At 40.6% G+C, this 23,671-nt stretch overlaps 1 protein-coding gene across 7 annotated transcripts in view; it reads left to right on the forward strand.

The window, feature by feature from the left end:
* Positions 1–23,671, forward strand: part of DUSP22 (dual specificity phosphatase 22) — a 75,225-nt gene that overhangs the window by 16,575 nt on the left and 34,979 nt on the right. For 6 of the 7 annotated variants that reach the window (XM_032340921.1, XM_032340920.1, XM_032340924.1 and 3 more), the window contains 2 exons: positions 2,529–2,562; positions 12,990–13,072. In XM_032340921.1, coding sequence (XP_032196812.1) covers positions 2,529–2,562; positions 12,990–13,072 — 117 coding nt within the window. Of the gene's footprint in view, positions 1–2,528; positions 2,563–12,987; positions 13,073–23,671 lie in introns of those variants that run through there. The other variant, XM_032340926.1, reaches the window with a different exon arrangement.

A 23,671-nucleotide genomic window follows, 5' to 3' on the forward strand; every position in this document is an offset into this window, starting at 1 on the left:
GTTTCAAGGAAGACCTGTCAAATGTTTTTGCTCCTTGGCAGTGGATGCTGGTGTTTTCCTCTGAGATACTGTTTCACACGTTCCTAGTTACAGAGCTAAACCAGCCTGCCTCAGTGCTATGACTTCAGTTATGGGATATAACTGACTTCTCAGTCACATGGGGCACTCCAAAGTAATTTTGCCTCCCTGAGTATTCCGTGAGCCAGGGTGATCACACACATCCATGACCTGGCTCACTTCTGGGCCTTGCCTGTTTTCCAAGAGGACAGTTGACCCTTGAACAACACAGGTTTGAACTACGCGGCAGGTCCGCTTACTCAAGGACTTTTTTACAATACCATAAATATATTTCCTTTTCCTTGTTATTTTCTTAACAATATTTACTTTCCTTTAGCTTATATTATTGTAAGAATATAGTATGTAATACATATAATATGCAAAATGTGCATTAATAGGCTGTTTATTGCTAAGACTCCCAGTCAACAGTAGGTGATTAGTAGTTAAGTTTTTGGGAAGTCAGAAGTTATTCATGGATTCTCAGCTTATGTGGGGAGTTGATGTCTCACCCCTCATTGTTCAAGGGTCAACTGTAATTATTAACAGAGTCTCTTTTCCTTCTCACAAGTGTTCCCTTTTGGTCACTATATTCTGTTGTCCCACGGCTTGGCAACCTTCCCAACCCAGCACAGAAGCTAGCCCTAGACCTAGTATTACTGAGCTCCATCAGACTGCCTGGACAGTGCCACAGTGCATTCCCCCATGGTGACTTGCACAGATGCCATGAATTTTTAGCACAGAAGCTGTTTGTCAGGAAGATGCTCTAAGAAGTCTGCACACGTGAAAAATGTTACAACATGCTGCTTTCAGCTTTCTTGGTGGAAGTGAATAAAAAATAGGGAGTGTGAAGCAAATGAAGCTGAGTGGGGATGTGGGATGGTAGTGCTGACAGGTGGGTGTCACCAGGGCACCGGAGGTCTGCAGTGGCAGTATGCTCTATGCACTTGGAAATCATGTCAGGTGATATAACTTCCAAAGCAGTGTCTGTATTTGAATTTAAGACCTGTCATACAAATTAGTGGTAGGACAAGAATTAGCTTTGTATTTTGCAAAGCAGGGGGCATTGCTTGTGAAAAACCCAGCGCCTTGTTCTTGTCTCAGATCTAACTAAATCATTCTATTGGGAGCTGGGGCTAGGGCTTGTTCAGAAATCTGATTTTTTTTTAAGATTTTATTTATTTATTTGACAGAGAGAGAGAGAGAGATTACAAGTAGGCAGAGCAGCAGGAGAGAGAGAGAGGGAGGCAGGCTCCCCGCTGAGCAGAGAGCCCAATGTGGGACTCGATTCCAGGACCCTGAGACCATGACCTGAGCCGAAGGCAGAGGTTTAACCCACTGAGCCACCCAGGTGCCCCAGAAATCTGAATTTTTTTTTAAAGACTTTATTTATTTATTTGACAGACAGAGATTACAAGTAGGCAGAGAGGCAGGCAGAGAGAGGGGAGGGGAAGTAGGCTCCCTACTGAGCAGAGAGCCCGATGTGGGGCTTGATCCCAGGACCTTGGGATCACCTGAGCTAAAGGCACAGGCTTTAACCCACTGAGCCACCTGAGCTCCCCAGAAATCTGAATTTTTAACAGCTTCTGGTGATTCTGACGGAATTTCTTGAGAACCACTGCCTCAGGAAAAGTAGACATTTTGAAGTAAATTGTATGTTCTTATTAACTTGTGCATTTGGGCAGTTCATTCATTCATTTAGTAATTCTTTATTGAATAATAATCATGAGCAAAGCCCTGGGTCAGGAGCTAGGTATACAGCAGCAAGTGACAGGATGTGTTTGTTGTCCAAACAGCTTTCCATTGTAGCAGAGGAGACAGAGCTTCACCTAGCAATACCCCTGTGACAGATCTCTGCAAGGGGAGTACTGAGGACTGTGGGTGCTGAAGCCAGGGTCTATCTCAGAGCCTGGGCTCAGGACAGGCCTCTTCAGGGTGTGAGTCAGATCTAGGACCTAAAGGTTGAGAAGAGAGTAGGAACATAGCTACTGGACATGGGAACAACATGCATAAAGGCCTCAGCAAAGGGAGGTTTGCTGGAGTTGTGGGTTAAGTGGTGGATGCTGATGTGAGAAAAGGTGGAGTCAAAGGGGAAGGGTAGGCAGGAGATGTGGAGGGCTGGAGGCCCTTGGGTCTGGGACTTGACTCTCAGAATGCCAAGGAGCACTGAAGGGCTTACATGTACATCTTTTGGGGGAATTCTGGTCTTCAAAGTCCCATGAGCTCATGGGCACCAATGTGCAACCATTCACATGCTATTTAAGCAGGCTTCCTAGTGGCCATGGGCAGGCCAAAGCCCTGGAGACAAGGACACTGGGTCCTGTTAGCTATCTGGGAAGGTGCTGAGAAGTGAGTGTGGCAGGCAGCAGGCCTGGGATGTCCTCCCACTGCTCTGTTGAGGGCCCAACCTCTGTGTACAAAACACTGTCAGTTTCAGGTCTATTACACTAATATCTGATCTGTGTCTTTTGTAGATCCTGCCTGGCCTATACATTGGCAACTTCAAAGGTGAGTTGTCTTTTCTTATTACTGTGGTAAAACATGCATAATATAAAATGTGTCATTTATGCCATTTTTAAGTGTACACTTCAGGTAGCATTAAGTACATTCACATTGCTGTGCAACCATCCATCTCCAGAACTCTTTTGTCATTCCAAACTGAAACTCTGTGCCCATTAAACACTATTCCCTTTCCCCCGGTCCCTAGAAACACCATTCCATTTTCTGTTTCTGTGGATTTGACTGCTTAGGTACTTCACATGAATGGTCTTGCATTGGCTGATTTCACTGATCATAAAGTTGTTTCATATGGTAGTGTGTGTCAGAATGTTTTTCCTCTTTAATGATATATATATATATATATATATATATATATATATATATTCCCCCCCCTTCATCTGCTGATGGACATTTTGCACTACTTCCACCAAGGGTGGAATCAAGCATGATTTGAGTCAAGGTATTGACTCAGTTTATGCAAAGTCTAATCTGGACATAGCCACCACTTTTGTCCATGCCTCTTGCTGGGCCCTTATACTTGTGCCTAACCTCTCAACTAATGGAGGTGTGTATACTTAACAGGATGTGATAGACTTAGGAAACTTGTAAGGCTGCAAGGCTGGTCACAGCCAACCATCCTCATAAGCATCTGAAATTCCTCCCTCCTAGAACAAGAAAGAACACACTCTGTCTGTTTGCAGGTAGCTCCTTAAAATTGAGTTCAGGTTCAAACTGACTAAAAACAGTCTCTTTTTTCCCAATATATTTTAAATTACTTTAATGTCATAGTAAATTAACCATTTAGATAATTACTAAAAATATGCATAAAGGAGCATCTTTCATAGTCAGATGACTGTATCTACAAATCATTCAACTTTGAGATCCCACCACTGTATATCTATTTTCCTGTGGCTCTGTGTCAGGTTTTCTTCCCCCAAACAATTCTGAACTGGTAAAAAAAAAAAAAAAAAATACTATAGCATGCTGTTTACTTCTCAGAACCCTCAATAAAGGGACACCTTTGTAAAGTAAATTGTGCTAAAATAGAGTATGAGAAACTAATAAGACATACATAGGAACAACCCAGAAAATTTCAGGTTCTATACACGTTGATTAACAAAAATGCCCCTGGACAATGTTTATTTCCTCCTCCTCTCTTCCCCTAACTGCCTTTTGCTCCTAGTTCTGTTAATTGGCCTCAGAGAGAATTGAGCATAGGGAGCTGACAGCTGCTAATTGCTGCTAGAACATTTTAAAAATAGTACTAGAGTTCCTAAATTAGTAAGCTTTATAGTTCTGAAAAAGCAACAAGTGCTTTGTGGTAGGTAGGCAGTAGCTCTGGACTCCATTAAGGAGCAACTATCTTTTGGGGTTTTGTAGGGAGTTATTAACTGCTTTAATGAAGACAGGAGAATGTCTTTATGTTTGAGAACAGAGTTTATGATAAATTCTTAGAAATATAATTGCTACATGAAAGTGATTACAAATAAAAAATTTTAATGTATGCCACCCAAATTCAGTACTTCTACCAACAGTTTATGAGAGTTTTATCCTTATTCATAGTAGGTTACTTTCTTTTTTTAAAAAATTTTTTCAATTTATTTATTTTCAGAAAAACAGTATTCATTATTTTTTCACCACACCCAGTGCTCCATGCAATCCGTGCCCTCTATAATACCCAACACCTGGTACCCCAACCTCCCACACCCCCACCACTTCAAACCCCTCAGATTGTTTTTCAGAGTCCATAGTCTGTCATGATTCACCTCCCCTTCCAATTTACCCCAACTCCCTTCTCCTCTCTAACACCCCTTGTCCTCCATGATATTTGTTATGCTCCACAAATAAGTGAAACCATATGATAATTGACTCTCTCTGCTTGACTTATTTCACTCAGCATAATCTCTTCCGGTCCCATCCATGTTGCTACAAAAGTTGGGTATTCATCCTTTCTGATGGAGGCATAATACTCCATAGTGTATATGGACCACATCTTCCTTATCCAGTCGTCCGTTGAAGGGCATCTTGGTTCTTTCCACAGTTTGGCAACCGTGGCCATTGCTGCTATAAACATTGGGGTACAGATGGCCTTTCTTTTCACGACATCTGTATCTTTGGGGTAAATACCCTGGAGTGCAATGGCAGGGTCATAGGGAAGTTCTATTTTTAATTTCTTGAGGAATCTCCACACTGTTCTCCAAAAAGCCTGCACCAACTTGCATTCCCACCAACAGTGTAAGAGGGTTCCCCTTTCTCCACATCCTCTCCAACACATGTTGTTTCCTGTTTTGTTAATTTTGGCCATTCTAACTGGTGTAAGGTGATATCTCAATGTGGTTTTAATTTGAATCTCCCTGAGGGCTACTTTCTTCTAGAAAGTCATGTGCACAATTTTAAGGCACATTTTAAATCTCTTTGTACTAAAATCTATACCTATCTAAAAATAAAAAATAAAGATAAATAAAATCTATATCTGTCTTCATTGGGGAGGGTATGTGCTATGGTGAGAAAAAAATAAGTTTAAAAAATCAATAGCTATTTTGAAAGTATTCAATGACATGGGAATCCTTCATAGTTTCTGGATTCTTGCTGTGCGTTTTACCTGTTCGAGAGGGCTACACTATCTCATACCTCTTCTTGTTCAGATGCTTAATTTTTTTTGTTGTTGTTGTTTTTTGGGTTTTTTTTTTTTTTTGGTCATCTTCAGTTATTCTGACATATCTGGCCATGTTTTATTCACTCATCAATTCACCAAACATTTATTAACCACTAACCAGGTGGAAGGCTTATTTAAAGCAAAGGAATAATAGTGTAGTGAATTGACAAGAAGCTGGAAAGAAGCATTGCTCTCCATAGAGTTGCCTGTGAATTAACTCATTCATTCCAGAAAGTTGTTGCAATGTGCTGGGAGTATGATGTGGATATACATTTTGGTTTTCTGTGGTTCGGAGTCAGAAAGAGCAGAACAGAACAGGGGAGCAGGTCTTACTGTGAAGAGAAGCTATGAGGCAGAATCTTGGAATCTGGTTATCTGGTTATCCACCACTGTCCATGAGCCATATGTTACCCTCAGACAGGGTAACAGCGTGGACATGAGAGGGGCTGTGGTGAGGATGAACCAGACAGTGTAGCCAGTGCACACAGTTCAGTGTCTAGCCCATGACTGGTCAACCAGTGTCTGGCTCTCCTCACCCTCTCACCCTCTCTGTCTGTGAACTAGAAACCACACACCTACTTTAGGCTGTTGTGGAAGAGAGCTAGATTCTCGCAGTGCCCATGCCATACTGGGTATGCAGTAGGTGCTGATCATCATTAGCTAGCAAGTATGGAAGACTGAGGTGAAAGGATCATGACTGCTCCTGGAAAGTGAATCTAGCTGTCATATGTGCTTTAACACGATGTCTCATTTAATAATTTTCTTTTCTTTTTCAATTACAAACAATATGTGCCTATTGCAACACAATAACCAGTACAAAAATGTATAAAGAAAAATTAATGGATTTTTTTTAACTTTCCGAGAGATCTTCATTTTTGTATGGTGTGGACTGGCACTGCTACCAAGGCCTTGATTCTAGTGGATATGGTCTCAATCCAATCATTGAGTAGTCTCCAGTTCTGTCTCCTTCCTTCCCTCCCCCACCTCTCTCTCTCCTTCTCCTCTTTTGCCTCTCTTCTCTCCCTCCCTGCCTTCCTTCCTTCCAGTGGGGATCCTTTACATGTCACTATGCAAATTCCTTTTTTTTTTTTTTTTTTTTTAACTTGCAATGAATCACAAAGCACTTTCCAACACCAGGTCCTGGTGATTCTTCCACCTAGAGAAAAACTCACAAACCAGCTCAGGTTCTGGAGTCTAGTCTTTGATGAGTCTCTCAGTTGAGGTGCCTTAACTTGCAGCTGGCTCTGCCCAGAAGCCAGAAGGGAAGGTGGGAGTGGAAGCTTGAAGAGCAGCTCCATCCCAGACCAAGAGGGATCAGTTATCTGCTGCTTCATAACTTGGCAGATCCCAAAATGGATGTGAGCTGATGGAAGAAGCCCTCATTGAAGATGTCCACAAATTCTAGAAATGTGAGAAACAAATCTCACACCATGTGTGTGTACTGGTTATATACATAGAGACATGTTTGAGGTCTCAGAGCTTTTGTTCTGTCTGCCAGTGACAATGGTCATGGTTCCCTGTGGTGGTTCCCCAGTTGTTAAGGCTGACCTGGTGAACTACTGAACACTGATCTCTGGTAGTCTGCCTAAGAGAACTGCATGGTGAATGGTGAACATTAGGTGGTGGAACAAGAGCTAGAATTCAGATGTCTTTGTAGTAAGCACATATTTGGAAACATGCAGAGGTGATGGGGATTGAAGCCCATACTACAGCCTTGAGACTTAATCTGGTCCCAATGATAATAATATTAATGATGACAATGATAACATTTACTATACGTGAGCCAAGCACTATTGTAAGTGTTTTATTTCATTTAGTATTTCCAGTATTAGCCCTTTAAGATGGTGCTAAGGCCTAATATTAGCCCTTTAAGATGGTACTCTTACCATTTTCCCACATTAAAGGTAAGAATGAGGCATAGAAAAATTTGTCCAAGGTTGGCACCAATAAATATCAGAGCCCATATTTGGTACAGAAGGAAACAGGTAGGAGCTGCCCATTTTGGCCCCTATCCCAGGTTGGAAATATACCCACCTAAAGGTTGAACACACTAACAGCTAATTTACAATTCTAGAAGCTATAGTTATGAACAATAATTGGTAACTCTAGGATTCATTAATTTCACAGTAGGATCAAGCATAATTGAAAAACAGATCAGAATCATTTACCTACCACTGAGCAGATTCTCAATTTGGGAAGCAAAAGTTGTTTGAGAAAAGACTCAGAACATGGCTTGGGGTTCAGGGTCAGAACAGAGAGAATTAGGTCCTTTTAAAATAGAGACCTTCCTTCTCCTCTTTCCTCCCTCTCTCATCCTGCATGATCATGCTTTTGAGTTCACAAATCAGTGTAACAGGTGCTGTGATATTGGAAAGGCATTACCAAAGAAGTTCTTTCCTTCCAAATATCTGTTTTTTCAGAGTGCTTATATTGATGGCACTATTTTCTAGTGTTTCTTCAAATACATTTCTGTTAATTTTGTTTAGAGACAGTTCTGCTTGACTTTGTTGGACTAGCGTATTTGCCATGGCCACTCTGGCATTTCACACATCTTAGCACTGGTTACCCCTGTACATCTTCTGCATCAGAATAAGATCTAGAGCACTAATTCCCCTTCCTAAGGAAGCATGTGGCTGCCCCTTTGCCTTTTGAAGACAGCATCTTCCAGGAATCCACTTGCTCCCTTAGCAAGGTCCTATCAGTGATGGATGGGGTCTTGCACGGAGGGAACATGTCACAGCAAAGGAGAAAGTTCAGGTAGGTGTTTCTATTTCATTGCTCCCACTGTATAAAAATAACATTTGCTTCTTCTAAAGGGCACGTGAGGCCTTAGGAGAGTAGACAGAGGCAGGCAGCAAGAGAGGGCAGGAGTCCAGGGGCCAGAGGAAATGTTGGTAGAAAGAGAAAAGAGTACAGTTAGCTGTTTTACCAATGAAGGAGTTGAATATTTAGTGTAATTCAGTTGAGTTTTATAGTGTTTTTTTTTTTAATTTTTCTTTTCCTGGTTATGAAAGGAATGTAGGCTCATCAGTTAAAATAAAATGAAAATTTTAAAAATCCAAATGTGATAGAAATATGTTAAATAGAGTGAAAACTTCCCCAAACTGACATCCCAATATAACCATGGCCAGTGTATATTCTTCTAGATTTTTTCCATGTGAATTCTAATTTATAATCTTCCTGTTGGTTTGTTAATAGTGTTACATTAGTAATATTGCATTGGTAATTGCAAGAGGCTGTGAGTTGTTTTTTGACTTAGAAGTGGCATCAAAATGCCATGGTGGGGAAGGGGTACCATTGGCACCCAGTCATAGTTCATGCCCTGAAGGCCCTCCAGAGCTCTATGTGTACAGTGCACATAGTCTTCTGGGGTTCTTTTTTTTAAATGTGGGTTCTGATCATATAGATATGTAGGGGCTCTGGGAGTCTGCATTTCCAGTAGGCTCCTGGGTAATGCCATGATACTGCTTGGCAGACCCTGGTTTGAGCAGCAAAGGACTAAGTTCCACCCCTTTGATTTTGTGCATGAAGAGAGCTGGTGTGAAACCTCCAGGCTTGTCACATGCATGTAAGTAAGCTGGTAACCCCATGTCTTACAGCTGCATTCACAGCTTGTTACCTTAGTGCTGGTGGTTATAGGCAGTCATCCAGAACTGTCAACAATTTGTAGTCCTAAAGAATAAGAAGTCCAATGGAATCATCCCAAAATGTTGATGAAGTGCTTTATATATATGCTCAAGTAGTTAGATATTATGCTTATGGGAAAAGGTAATCCCAGAGTGGCGTATCAGTACACACAGCACTGTGATAAAATAGAAAGGACCATAGAGCAAAAGGAACATTATCCAAGAGTTGCTTCTGTTTTCTTTGGAACCCTACAGTCTGTTGTCTCATATATGATCTCATTCCATATTCAAAAATGTATACTTTTATTACCAAACCACTTTTTTTGTTTTAATCTGTGTTATAAAAGGATATTTATGAGGTGCTGAAAATGTTTTAAAGTTCGAGTGCAGTGATGGTTAAACAACTCTGAATATACTAAAAAAAGTTGAATCATACACTTTAAAAGGCTGAATTTATGGTATGTAAATTATCTCAAAGCTGTTTATAAAAAAGGAAAAAGTATATTTAAAACAGATCTATTTTTTAAATTTTATTTATTTATTTGACAAAGAGAGAGAGATCACAGGTAGGCAAAGAGGCAGGCAGAGAGAAAGGGGGAAGCAGGCTCCCTGTCGAGCAGAGAGCCTGATGGGGGGCTCAATCCCAGGACCCTGGGATCACGACCCAAGCCAAAGTCAGAGGCTTAACCCAGTAAGCCACCCAGGTGCCCCCCAGATCTTTTTATTTTTTAAAGATTTTATTTATTTATTTGTGAGAGAGGGAGCATAAGCAGGGGAAGTGGCAGAGCAGAGGGAGAAGAGTCTCCCCACTGAACAAGGAGTCCAGTGCTGGACTCAATCTCAGGACCCCGGGATCATGACTGAGCAGAAGGCAGACACTTAACCGACTGAGTCACCCAGGAGTCCCTATTTATTTATTTATTTATTTATAGATTTTATTTATTTATTTGAGAGAGATCACAAGTAGGCATAGACGCAGGCAGAGAGAGAGAGGAGGAAGCAGGCTCCCTGCCAAATAGAGAGCCCGATGTGGGGCTTGATCCCAGGACTGTGGGATAATGACGTGAGCCAAAGGCAGAGGCTTAACCGACTGAGCCACCCAGCGCCCCAGGAGTCCCTCTTTAAACAGCTCTTTAAAATTCAAATCTTGGGCAGGGTCAGAATCCAGAAGATTCTGCCCTGGAGTGTCAGGAGACTGCTTTGGAGCCCTCGACTTGCTGCTCTTCCTTGAACCATTTGCTTCTATGGCTCGTCTGTGCTCCGCTGTGAACACTGAAAGCTCCAGCTTGATCTTGCTTCTCCACTTGGCTAAAACATACATACTGATGGGAATTGGGAAAACTGCCTTTCGGTGAGAATGTGGAAGCTGGCTGCCAGTGGGATCCTAAATGATTCTTGTTCCTGTTCAGTTCAAACTTGCTGATGCTAAAACTTGTGGTAGTTGTGGGGCAGAGGGGCTGGGCAGTGTTTGGAACTGAGGCCTATATGTGTCATGTCGATGGCTGCTAAGCACATCCCAATTTAAAGCTTGGGATGGTTGGAACTTTGAAGAAAGTCTTAAAACCAACATTTTAATATTACTTTTTTTTTAAATTATTTTTTTTGAAAGATTTTATTTATTTATTTGACAGAGAGAGATCACAGGTAGGAAGAGAGGCAGGCAGAGAAAGAGAGGAGGAAGCAGGCTCCCTGCTGAGCAGAGAGCCCGATGTGGGACTCGATCCCAGGACCCTGAGATCATGACCTGAGCCGAAGGCAGCGGCTTAACCCACTGAGCCACCCAGGCGCCCCTTAATATTACTTTTAAAGACTTTTTTTTCTGAATTTAAAGTGGTACATGTTTATTGCAGAACATTAAGGAAAGTTTTTCAGTCTCTGGATGATCATCAAAGCTTCTCAAAACTATAGATTCCTCTTAGGGTCATGAGATCTAGCCAAGGATCATCTGGCTCTGTGCTCAGCAGAGAGTCTGCTTATCTTTCTCTCCTCCTTCCTAAGTAAATAAATAAACAAATAAACAATATTTTTTAAAAAAAAAACAACAACTGCAGATTCCTCAACCTTGCCATAGATCTTGAACTAAGTTGGGGCTTCAACTTAGTTCACAGGCATGTTAAACTTTCAGAACCTCTTGTGTTACATATATATACATATATATATATATGTATATATATATATTTAAAAATTTCTAAAGCTCTTGTAATTCCATCTTTTTAAGATTATCACTATTGGAGCTAATTCCCTATAGCAGTTTTTCCTCTGTATGTGTGTGTGTCTTCATTATGTTTTTACAAATTGAGTTCATACTGTATTTATAGTTTGATTCATGCTTTTACACCTTGCTTAACATTATATCCTAAGCATTTTCCCATGTCATTAATATTCTCTAGAAACATGATAAATAAATATTTCACTCAGTCTATTTTACCCTGTATCATTTAAAAAAGTTTGTCCCAGATTAGGACAAGGGCATGCAGGGAGCGTTTTCTTGCTGGACTCCTGTTTTGTAGATTAACAGAAGTGTTTCAAGTTGAGGATACTTATTCAGTCTTTCTCATGCAGCATTAGGTAGGAGCACTAGAAGGGAATATAAATATAGTTTTATATGCAGATAATTAAATAGCTAACTGATAACTTATTCTGTTTGGGATTTCCAGAAAATGTTCCATTTTTATTTTTACCTTGAAGTGAATCATTGATGTCATAAACCACAGTCTAATCTGCGTTTAAGCCCATCCCTGCCTTTGACATGAGGGTGGATAGTAAGTGGGTCTTTTGTATGTGATTTTTAACTTAAATTATTGATCATTAATAACAAATGACAACTACAAAATGACTTTATAGGTTAACTTTCTTTAAAGAGCAACAATCAATTGCTGGGTCATAGGGCAGTTCTATTTTCAACATTTTGAGGAACCTCCATGCTGTTTTCCAGAGTGGCTGCACCAGCTTGCATTCCCAGCAGTGTAGGAGGGTTCCCCTTTCTCTGCATCCTCGCCAGCATCTGTCATTTCCTGACTTGTTTATTTTAGCCATTCTGACTGGTGTGAGGTGATATCTCATTGTGGTTTTGATTTGTATTTCCCTGATGCCGAGTGATATGGAGCACTTTTTCATGTGTCTGTTGGCCATCTGGATGTCTTCTTTGCAGAAATGTCTGTTCATGTCCTCTGCCCATTTCTTGATTGGATTATTTGTTCTTTGGGTGTTGAGTTTGCTAAGTTCTTTATAGATTCTGGACACTAGTCCTTTATCTGATATGTCGTTTGTGCACTATTGGGTATTTACCCTAAAGATACAAACGTAGTGATCCAAAGGGGCATGTGCACCCGAATGTTTATAGCAGCAATGTCCACAATAGCCAAACTATGGAAAGAACCTAGATGTCCATCAACAGATGAATGGATCAAGAAGATGTGGTATATATACACAATGGAATACTATGCAGCCATCAAAAGAAATAAAATCTTGCCATTTGCGACAACATGGATGGAACTAGAGCGTATCATGCTTAGCGAAATAAGTCAAGCAGAGAAAGACAACTATCATATGATCTCCCTGATATGAGGAAGTGGTGATGCAACATGGGGGCTCAAGTGGGTAGGAGAAGAATCAATGAAACAAGATGGGCTTGGGAGGGAGACAAACTATAAGTGACTCTTAATCTCACAAAACAAACTGAGGGTTGCTGGGGGAAGGGGGTTTGGGAGAAGGGGGTGGGATTATGGACATTGGGGAGGGTATGTGCTTTGGTGAGTGCTGTGAAGTGTGTAAACCTGGTGATTCACAGACCTGTACCCCTGGGGATAAAAATATATGTTTATAAAAATAAAAAATTAAAAAAAAGAGCAACAATCATGATTATAATGTTTATTAATCTAAATGCATTTCAAGTTTTAAGTGGACCACTTTATATCCAAAGAATCTGACAATCAGAAAGAAATTTAGTTATCTGCGTAATACATTAAAGCAATAGTCTGAAATTCCCTAGGTCTAGGTTTTTCTGGGTATGGTCAGTTTTGAAGTTTCAAGAAAGAAATATGCAAGGTAAAAAAAAAAATATGCAAGGCATTTTTTATTTTTTCCTAGCTAAACATTGTAAATAATTCAATTGCAGTGAAGAATAAAATGATCATCTTCTTTCTTTATGACAGACGCCAGAGATGCAGAGCAACTGAGCAAGAACAAGGTGACACATATTCTGTCTGTCCATGATAGTGCCAGGCCTCTGTTGGAGGTAAGGGAGAGCTATGTGCATGTGTCTTTGTATTCCCTAGGAGTGCGTAAAACATTAACAAAGGCAACCATGTTCTCTCTGACATCAGTGTGCCCCTATTAATGCTGTGTAGCTGTGGCCATATTAATTTTGTTTCCAGGCCATAATTTTGTGTCTGTGCCCTGTCTGTGGCATGGTGGAAGAGTGTATTCTTTCTCTGATTATTCTCTTGCTACATTGCTAGTTTTGCTTTCTTGGCAAAATGCTAAAGAATAAGCTGATGCTGCATTTACTTCTGGATTTTAAAGATGTTTAAAACTTATTTGCATTCCCTTCAATATTATCCCTGGTTTTAGAATCCAAAAGAATTCAGGTTCCTCATTTCTTGTTTTTTTCTTTTCTATTGAAGCTCAATTATGTACCATTTGCACTTAAAGACAAAAAACAATAGAAGCTAAATTGTCATTGGAGAGTTCCAGGGCTTCTGATACAGAGGCTATCTGTGTAGAAGCTGTTGTTAAGGTTTAAGTTTTCAAGTAAACAGGGTGTGTCTGCCTGTACACTAATTCCAAAAACATTTTTGTATCTTCAATTTTATGCTAATGAACGGTTTGAACTGTTGGCCAGGAGTGATCTATTTCTGTTTATTAGCCTCGACAGAGCCCAAATTACTTTTTTTAAGAAAATAACACACGTGTGGTTGGGATGCATATGTGTTCTTCTGTTTTAGGGTGGGGTTTTTGGAGGGGAGGTGTGACTGGTTCTAGAAGAAATAATCCTAGTTCAAGCTGTTTTCATTTAAATTCATATTATGCAAGAGCAGATAGTATACTTTTCATTTTATCTATTAGAGTTGCCAGCTTTCAGTTATTGTAAAAGAAATGGGAACATGGATTAATAAGTGATTCTATTAAATGTTAATAGTACCAGAGAGCCATAGGTGGTGAAGAAACCTCCGTTCACTTCTCCAGATCTGTGTACCCATACTTCCTTCTGTTGTTTCGGCTCTGTTTTTTGTTGTTGTTGTTGTTTTTTATGGTGCTATAATTTGTGTGGCAGAATGATTTTGTTGGAAACAGGAACAACAGCACATCATTTCTTTCCAGATTAACAGTTTCTTTGAAAATGGCTACTCTGTTTCTTCATCTCCATTAACAATAGTTTATATTTAAAATATAGCCAAGCTATGGCCAAGATAATAAGTTAAATGCAAAATGGTCATGATTGACTTCCTCTTTAAATCACAAGATGAGACTTGAGGTTTCCTTTATTTTAATAAATTACATAGATGTCCTTCCCACCCTCACCCTCCAGGCCTGCCTCACTACTTCATGTTTCATTTAATGGAACACATTGGCATGTGTGAACATGGGCCTTAAATTTGTTCACATTGTAACTTCTGTTTAGATGCAAGACTTTCAGGTTTTAGAAATTAGTGTTTATTTGTCCAACCTCCTCCAGGTTACATGTGGGAAACAAAGGCCTAGAAAGTAAAATAGGTGGGACTGTGACCCCATAAAAAGAGATACTGTTTGTATAAGAACCTCAGAGCTGTGGGAAAACTGCATTTCCCTCCTCAGTATTCCTTTTTATTCTCTCATATTTCAGTCTATAAGGACAAATTCTGCTTTGGAAAAAAAAGAGAAACCATGCCTTTCCTTCAGAGACAGCTTTTTTTTTAAATTTATTTTTTATTTTTAGCATAACAGTATTCATTCTTTTTGCACCACACCCAGTGCTCCATGCAAGCAGTGCCCTCTCTAATACCCACCACCTGGTACCCCAACCTCCCAACCCCCCGCCCCTTCAAAACCCTCAGATTGTTTTTCAGAGTCCATAGTCTCTCATGGTTCAGCTCCCCTTCCAATTTCCCCCAACTCCCTTCTCCTCTCTAACTCCCCATGTCCTCCATGCTATTTGTTACTTAGCAACATTCTGTTGTAGTCTTTGAGTTCTATTATTACCTCAGCTTAATTATAAGTACTTTCCTGTGATTTCATATTCATTAAGAGACCATTGTTTTATAGCATAACATAGGTTAATGTTGCCCCTCTCATTTTGTTCATTTTTAAGTTCACAAATAATTAATGAATACATTCTTATTAAAAAATTAAAATAGTACCTCTCAGATTGCAGAAGTAGGGAAAACTCAGGTACTGAAAGTTATTTGAACTCATGTGCTCACATAAGGTACTGGGATAGAAGAGCTTTGCCCCGATCTCCGAAGTTTCAGAATGTTGTTTACTCCTCTGCCTATTCATAAAGGCACTCTTCTATCTTAATTTTTTTTAAGATTTTATTTATTTATTTGAGATAGAGGGAGAGAGAGAGAGAGAGAGAAAAGCACAAGCAGGGGAAAGAGCAGGCAGAGGGAGAAGCAGGCTCTCAACTGGGCAGGGAGCCCGACACGGGTCTCCCAGGACTGTAGGACCACGACCTGAGCTGAAGGCAGATGCCTGGTGGACTGAGCCATGTCATGATCTCACCCAACCTGAGATGAGTCAGGGAAAATGTTCGGAGTTGGTAGTGAATTGAGGGATGGATTTTATTCTTGAGCAGCTCTGGGAGGAAGTAAAGCAGGGATGATGGTGAGAAGACAGATTGTGTTTAGAGCCAGGCAACTGCAATAAGCTGAACCCCAACCTGATAAGAAGCCCTAATAAAAGGTGAAAGGATAAGGGATGCTAGGACCTCCTTCATGTTCCAAGATCTTCAAAGCTCCATGCATGTTTATTGAATGGGTTTATTGAATGGGTACTCTGGGCAGCACTAGCCTGGGGCCAGGTGGGAATGGCAGCGTTGTTATTGTTTAAAATTGAAGGGTTTTAGTGCTACTAATTCCATGCAGGAGTTCTCCAAGCCCTGCTGTCAGGTAGCTGTATATTGGTCACTGCACTGTAGGTACTTCATTGGTTCATTTCCAGCAAATATCTGAAGGGGTTTAAAAGCACTGGGTGCTTAGTATCAAGTATCAAAGGCTTTTGCAGTCATTAGGTATGCTCTTATTCTGATAGAGGCTAAATGAGAAGGGGCAGTCATATTGTGCAATGTGGTTTCTAGAGCAGAGGTCATAGGTCAAGGGCTTCGTGAAGATTCTAAAAGGATAGATAGTTGAACAGTATGCCTGGGATATGATGCTTTTCAAAAATATAAAGAAGTTTAGGGAATTTAGCACACCATAGGCTCCTCCGGAGGATTCACAGATTTATTGACAGAATACAGTCTTCCAAGTTCTGCACTGAGGACACACATTTGTCACTCTAAATAGGGAACCAGTTTGTGTGTGTGTCTGCTTATGTAACACACTACCTATTAACATCCCATGGGACTACGTTCTGCTGAATACAGTCGTGAACATTCAGATTAAGAAGGACTCAGGAAAGGGATCTGCTATCCCTTAGAGTCCAGGGTGAGACTCTAGGATGAGCACTTTTTAAGAGGGGTGCTTATATAACTAGTAAACTAAGGCAACTGTGGTCAAGGAAAAGGCGCCAAATCTGATCTTATTACCAAATGAGGCTGTATAGATTAGCATAGTATAGATCGTTGTGAGAGCCTAGTATTTGTAGAATGGAAGATTGCACAGTTGTTGTGCCTGTTACATCCTCTGTGGCTGTAATGATTTGTAATCTGTTGCACTGACCAATGGTGATACTATAAAGTGCACTTGCTGTGAAAAGCTTCATGAACATGCTCAGTTCATCTTTAGTATGCATTTATTGATTTTACTTTGGGAAGGACTTTAAAAGAACTCGTGACTTGGTTGATTTCACTTAGATTAGATGTGATTCTCTATTATTCGGGTACTTTTTAGACAGGTTTCCCAACATAGTGTTAGCAGGGTTTTGTATCCTTTCTAGCAACCCTATAGGAGGAAAGCAGTGAAAGAATAGAAGGTGCTATTCTCAGGCCTTTGCAGTGGCAGGGCCTCACCTCACCTCGGGTCATCTAGTGAAGCCAGGTGATCTTTGGTGCTTCCCAGTGGATGAGACAGGGGGCAAGGTGGTGAGCCAAGAGAAGGAGGTCCAAGGCCCCAATTCCTGTTTCTGCAAAAGAGTATCTGAAGAGTAGATCTTCCAAAATGAAGATTTTTAGGAACAGTAGAAACTTAGGGGCCTTTATATTCATTTGAGTCAGCCCTTAACTAAAATCTAAGATTCTGAAGAGCTCTGACTCCCTTTCCATGCCTACTGCTCTATGTTTGACTTAGACATCCCAGCTGAACAGATTCACAAGAATCACTTACCTTGATTTTATCACTGTGTAGACAAAGAAGTTGAAGCTCAGAGACATGAAGGGACTTGCCTATAATTCCATAGTTGGTCTGGGTGGCTTGGTAGGAACCTGAGTCTTCTTTCCCAGGCCAGAGATTCTCCCAGAGTGCCTTACTGTCTTGGTCCTCTCCTTGCATGACTGATGCTTGTGAATCTGCAAGTAGTATTAATAAATATTGCCACATTGGCTTTGTGCCCTTATTGGCAGTGTATGAAAGTTACTGTTTTCCCATACTCGTACCAGCACAGAATTTTATTCTTCATTATTATTAATTAACAAAATTTTTGTTTCGTTTTATTTGTTGTGAATGCCATCCTCACACTATCAAGCCTCTTGTCCAGACAGTTCTTTCCTTTGAAGACAAAGAGTGATTGATTAACTGAGCAATTGAGTTCTTGCTACATGCCAGGCCCTGGAACAGATGCTGGAGACAACAGAAGTGAATCAATACCAACATTTGCCCCAGTGAAGCCCTTAGAGTATAAACAAGATATATATTGTGGATATTTTATAAATACGACTAATAAGTCCAGTGAAGGAAGAGCTCTGGCTTAGGATAGGCCCTCAGTGCTAGGGGTCAAGTAGGAACAGAGGCTATGGAAGCTCAGAGAACAAGGTCCTTCCTCTGCCACATGAATTTGGAGACGTTTGACTGGGTTTTTGGAAATGACTGGGAATTTGAAAAATCTGGTCAGTGGCATTCCAACGAGGAGAAAGCTGGTCGTGCCAAGATATGACTTCTGGTAGAGCTCTGAATCCATGACAGTCACACCAATCTCTTTTAATCTTCTAAGAACTCTGAGAGCCCAGCAAGGCAGATAGCATTGTCCTAGTTCCTTCATAGCATAATCAGACCTGATGACTTGCTCGTATCACCTCCAACAAGTGACAGGACCAGGTGGAAAAATTAATTGCATACTTCTTAATTTCACATTGGAATTAAGTCTAGAACTGTAATTAAAATATTTAAGGGGAAAAAAACCTCTGTCTCTTTCTATGTTTAAGACTTGGTTTGGGGAGTTGTTTGCTTTTGCTGGGGTATTTCCTTATTTGTGAGTGTGTCTTCAGTGCCTACTGATTGCTCCAGATTTGTAGGGTGATAAAAATTGCTGTCACAACGATGGTGCTTTTTCATATCAGGAACCCCATATTGTTTATAGGTGCTGAGGAAGTAATATTGAGCAATGAAAGATTTCTCCCTTCCCCTGAAAAAAGAAACAAAACTCTATCTTTCTAATGTAAAAATTTCAGAATTTGTTTCATTTTTCATTCTGTGTATTTAACCAGAGCACCTGCAGGAAACAAAACTATTTTTTGCTATCAACAAATATGCTTTAAAAAGTATTCTTATTCCTTTGCTGGACTAATTCTCCAAATAATTTAAATTTTTAAATGTTGTATATTTTAGGATTAAATAGAAAAAACAGTAGTTTATATGCATCTATTCAAACCAGGGTATTGTATGTTTACCAGGTAGGTTTTGAACTTGAGTTCACCTTGGCTATATATTTTTTCCATTTTAAGTTTTGACTTTTATACTTTGAACCACCAAAGTTTGTTTTTTTTTTTTTCCCAAAGAAAAAGATGTTGCTGTAGAAGGCACATATTCTTGATGGTTCTATTTTGTATTTCCTTTAACATGAAAGACATTTTTTTTGAGGTGCCCTAGCTCACAATTTAATTTTGTTAGTTTTTTTTATAGTTGGTCATGTCTTCTGGTTCTAATACTTCTTGTTATTTACATGTCTACACTGCTGTCTTCATTAGCCACTTATTTATGAGAAAATTCTCACCATGGTGTTATGTTCATTCTACTTGGACAGCAGCACTGGGGGACTGAGAGCCTCCTTGACAGACCTTGGTCATCTGCTGTATGTCTGCCTGGTGACCCAACCCATTTCACTACCTTAAAAGTTTAGCTGGTTTCCCAAGTGTAAAGCAAACTAGAACCAAGGTGCTAAATGGCATTTCAAGTTTAAGAAACTATGCTTTTGTGTGTTCTTTCTTCTACCCAGTTGCCTCCCTAAGCCCTGCCCTTCTTCACAGCTCAGCCCCAACTTTCCTTCTTCTGAGAAGGACACTTCCAGTATACCCTCCAACCTCAGGACTTCTTCCCTTTTCTCTATAATATTTTATAGAGAAGCTATAGTTTGTACTCTTAACTGGATTATGAATTGTATACACTCTGACAGCTTCTATAGTGTATTAAATGGCCATTTAACCACTGTTTGATGAACTAGTTCTTCACTGCCTGTGTCCAAGGTCCTCAACTGGCCTCAGGCTCACTGCAGGCAGGTGCCACATTGAGATTTCTTTGGTCTTCCCCAGCACTCAACCTGGGCCTGGCACACAGGGGCCCCTCTGCAGATGTTTACTGATGAACTGAGAGCCACATGCATTTTCAGCTCCATACCAAAGTGAGAAATCATATCTTTGGTCATTTGTGGCTCATTAAGGAGTGTGAAAAAAGAGCTGTACCAAGAATGATTTATTAACCATGAGTAATAAGTGAAGCCAGAGGATCTGGTTAATGCAATACGACCTCACTTATGTGGGTTGTTTGTTCCATTTCTCCCATGTCAGTGAGTGTTAGCAAATGAGAATGTACTGTTTTATGGAGCTCTTGTGGACTCTAGTTCAGAATTAACCTCTTGCTAAGTTAGAAACAAGAATCCCCTGTGACACTTCTATGACTTTCTGATTGACTTCTTAAGGATCCTTCAGCTACCTTTGGTTTGCATTAGAAGCTTGGTCGTACAAGGAGGAAAGTATATCTAAAACACAGTGAATGAAAAGTTAAAAGGTTTGTCACAGCCAAGGCAGCAGGCTTGAAGTGGAGGCAGAGTTGGTTGAGGCATTGTTTCAGATTTTAAGGAGTTTATAGGCAGATCATGAAAAGCTGGGAGAACACTCAAGGTACATGGGCTTGTGTTCTGGTTCAGGAGGAAGATCCTCATTGCCTGTGGTCCTCCTTTGGCAGCCACACAGGAGACTTGCATGGTATCACCCCCAGCTCTGCATGCAGCCCATGTCAGTCCTCAGCTCCTGGGACCCAGGGGCCCACCCTACTCGTGACCTTCAAATCACAGGAGCTATAGGCCACATTTCCCATAGAGTATTTCCCCTAAGAGGAGAGATAACTGATGAAAGCCACATGTTTCATCCTATACCCACAGAGGTATGGGCAATGATGTTCAGTGCAGCTGTGTTTGTAATGGCAAAAAATTGGAGCCAACCCACACATTCAGCAGAAGGGTAATGTTCAATTATGATACATCCATATTAAGAAATACTCTGCAGCAATTCAAAAAGAAGAGTAAGGTTTATATGTATGCACAGGGAAAAGGTAATTGTTAAGCAAAAGAAGCAAGTTGTAGAATAATATTCATAATATGATCTCATTTATGTAAAACTAAATATTAGTTATATATTTCTGTGGGTACATATATATATGCATGTAAATGAACAGCTAAGGGTCTAGAAGGACCATACTAGATTGCTCAGAATGGTAAAGTGGAATAGGATGGGAGAAGAGGGTAGGAAGGATAAGTTTCACTTTTGTCTTTATTTTTATTTATTTTTCACAATAGAAGTATCTTCATAATTTCTCTTTGAATGAAGGGAGGTAGGGAAGGAAGGTAGGCAGGTGGGTGGCCATACTCTTGGTGTCTGTAGTAGTGACTAGTAGATTGCATTTGGTTGTTCAAGTTTGGCCAGAATGGGTTCTGTGATAACAGTTTTCCCTATGCATTCATATGTGCATGTTTGACATTAGGCAAGTTGCATCCTTGTCGTCATTGATCAGGGGGTATAAACCATTCATTTCAATCATCTTAATCTTAAAAGGGAGAAGATAGCCCAAGAAAAACCTTTCAACTGTATAGATTTTATTTTTGGTATCAGTTATCTTCTACTTGATTGTTTTACTTAAATGAGTTTATGTCCTTTCTTAAAGATTCACAGATTCCCTAGTGATGCAACTTGAAGCATTGGGCAAGGTTTCCTGTTTGAATTGGCCATTGTATCCAATGTGGATGATTTTTGTTATTTTACTGGCATTGCAAAAAAATCACACTATAGAGGTCCAGGACCTTTGAAAACAAATCATTGTTTGGCCATGGTTTTCAGATTGACAACTATTTCCAGTGAACCCCGGTTGTTTTCACCTCTCTAAGAAAGTCTCTTTGATGCCACCCAAGTATCAGTGGTACCTACCATACCAAAGACTTGCAGCAGCTTTCATGTGTTGAGGTAAATTTGTTTGAAGCCAACCCCAGACTTAAATAGAAATGACTCAAATAGAAATGATTATGGTAGGTATCGAAAACTGTCTAGTAATCACTCTTTCTTGAATCAAGCTGTATCTGAGTTCCATGTGTGTGGGCAGTCAAGTGCATAATACAGCTCCATCTGGCTGCTGACCCTTCTGTGACAAGCTCACTTGCAAATGGAATTCTAAAACCAGAATTCCAGCATGAATGGACTAAATGGGACTGGAAATATTCTAGTACCTCATTGATTCTAGAGAGGAAACAGTGTTTTTTTTTTTTGTCTCTAATTGAAAGAGATCTATGTTAATCTTTCTTTTCTCGGGCTTTCTAGAGTACCATGCATTTCAGGTGTGGACCTTCTCTTTAGTGCTCAAACTTACTGACCAGCCTCTCCACAAAACTGGACTTTTACAATACACTCCTGCTAAAAGTCTCTCTAACTCAAGTCCCAGTTTTGTTTTTTAATATTTCCTGCAGAGTGCCCTGTCTTGTCCATCTTGTCCTGACTCCCCATGCAATCAAGTCCTGAGCACATTGTGTGCTGAGGGCTGTGTTTCTGAAGTGGACTTGCCTTGTTTGCATCCTTCCTTTTCCTCAATGGGAAATATACCAGTGGCAAGATCTCCTGGTTATCTCCAAACCAGGACTTCAGAAAAAGCATGTAGCACATGGTCTCCCCTCTGTGCTTTAGCTGGAGTGATAGTAGGCATTGACACAACTACATAAATTGCCCATAAATGCTAAAGCACAGGGTAAAACTCTGTCCATTTATACAAGATCTTTAGGTTAATATACTGGAGAATTTGGGGAAGAATTTGTAAAGAGGGTTGTTTAGGCAGCCTTGTAGGACTAGTATAGTTTGGTTCAGTGGAAAGATATGTGTTGAGTAGGAGCAGCCCTTCCGGGCTGGTCAGGAAGGGGGAAATAAGCCCTGGAGCCATAGAAGATGTGTGGAAGTTGGCTGATTATAGAGTGGAGAAGGTGGTCAGCGTGGTGGGGTAAGGGTGGGGCCATATTCAGTTCTCTTTTTGGCTAAATTAGGAGGTATTCCTTCAGATTCAGCAGACATTTACTTACCTTGTAGTGAGGATTGGGAATAAAATACAAAGAGAAGTAATATGGGGCTCAGTGTTCAGAAGAGACAGGCACAGAAATCCCTTTAGGGGCACCCCAGGGCACCAGAAGGGCTGGAGAGAAGGAGCTCTGGTGCAGATACAATGCAGTTTGGCCATTCTTTGGCCGTCGACCCTTAACATGGCACCCTTCCAGTGCCACGAGCACTGGAAGGGGGAGAGTGACATAGCAGCAAAATCTGGACAGCTTTAATAGGGGCCTAGTTTTGCTAAGGAGTTTAAAAGTAAAGACCAGTTTAGTTTGGAAGAAACAACCAAAGTCAGTATCCCAAGGGAAATATGTTTGTAGTTGCAGGTTAGGACAGCACAGCCTGTGGCTGGCAGACCATGGGAAATCTGAGCATCATGATGGTAGTGGCAGAGGACATGTAGCCCAAGAGGACTGAACAGTTTCAGGCTTCTTAGGTGAAGGGCCTTTGAGTCTGCAGTCAGAGTTGGAATAAGTTATATGTGGTTGGTTAGTTGGTTGGTTAAGACCTAAAGCAGGGTACAATGGCTCTGTAGGTGCTGTTGTTTTTAGCCATAAGAAAAAGAATGATTTGGGGCGCCTGGGTGGCTCAGTGGTTGAGGCCTCTGCCTTCAGCTCAGCTCGGCAGGGAGCCTGCCTCCTCCTCCTCTCTCTGCCTGCCTCTCTGCCTACTTGTGATCTGTCTGTCAAATAAATTAAAAAAAAAAAAAAACTTAAAAAAAAAAAAGATTTAAAAAAAGAAAAAGAATGATTTAAATGTAGCTTGGTTTACTGAAGACTGGTTTAAGCAAATTTGCCATTTTCAGGTGCTCCTAATACTTCATTGCTGGTAGGCATTGCAGGTGGACCTTGTGCCTGCCACAGCTGCAAGGGAAGTGATCCAAACTGACTTTAAAAGCCCGAGACTAAAGCAGTGGCACGTAGCTAGTGTCATCATCTCAGCACAGGCTAAGTGGACACGTCGTGCCTGTAC

This window comes from Mustela erminea, chromosome 4, assembly GCF_009829155.1.
Source record: "Mustela erminea isolate mMusErm1 chromosome 4, mMusErm1.Pri, whole genome shotgun sequence".
Classification (NCBI taxonomy): Eukaryota; Metazoa; Chordata; class Mammalia; order Carnivora; family Mustelidae; genus Mustela; species Mustela erminea.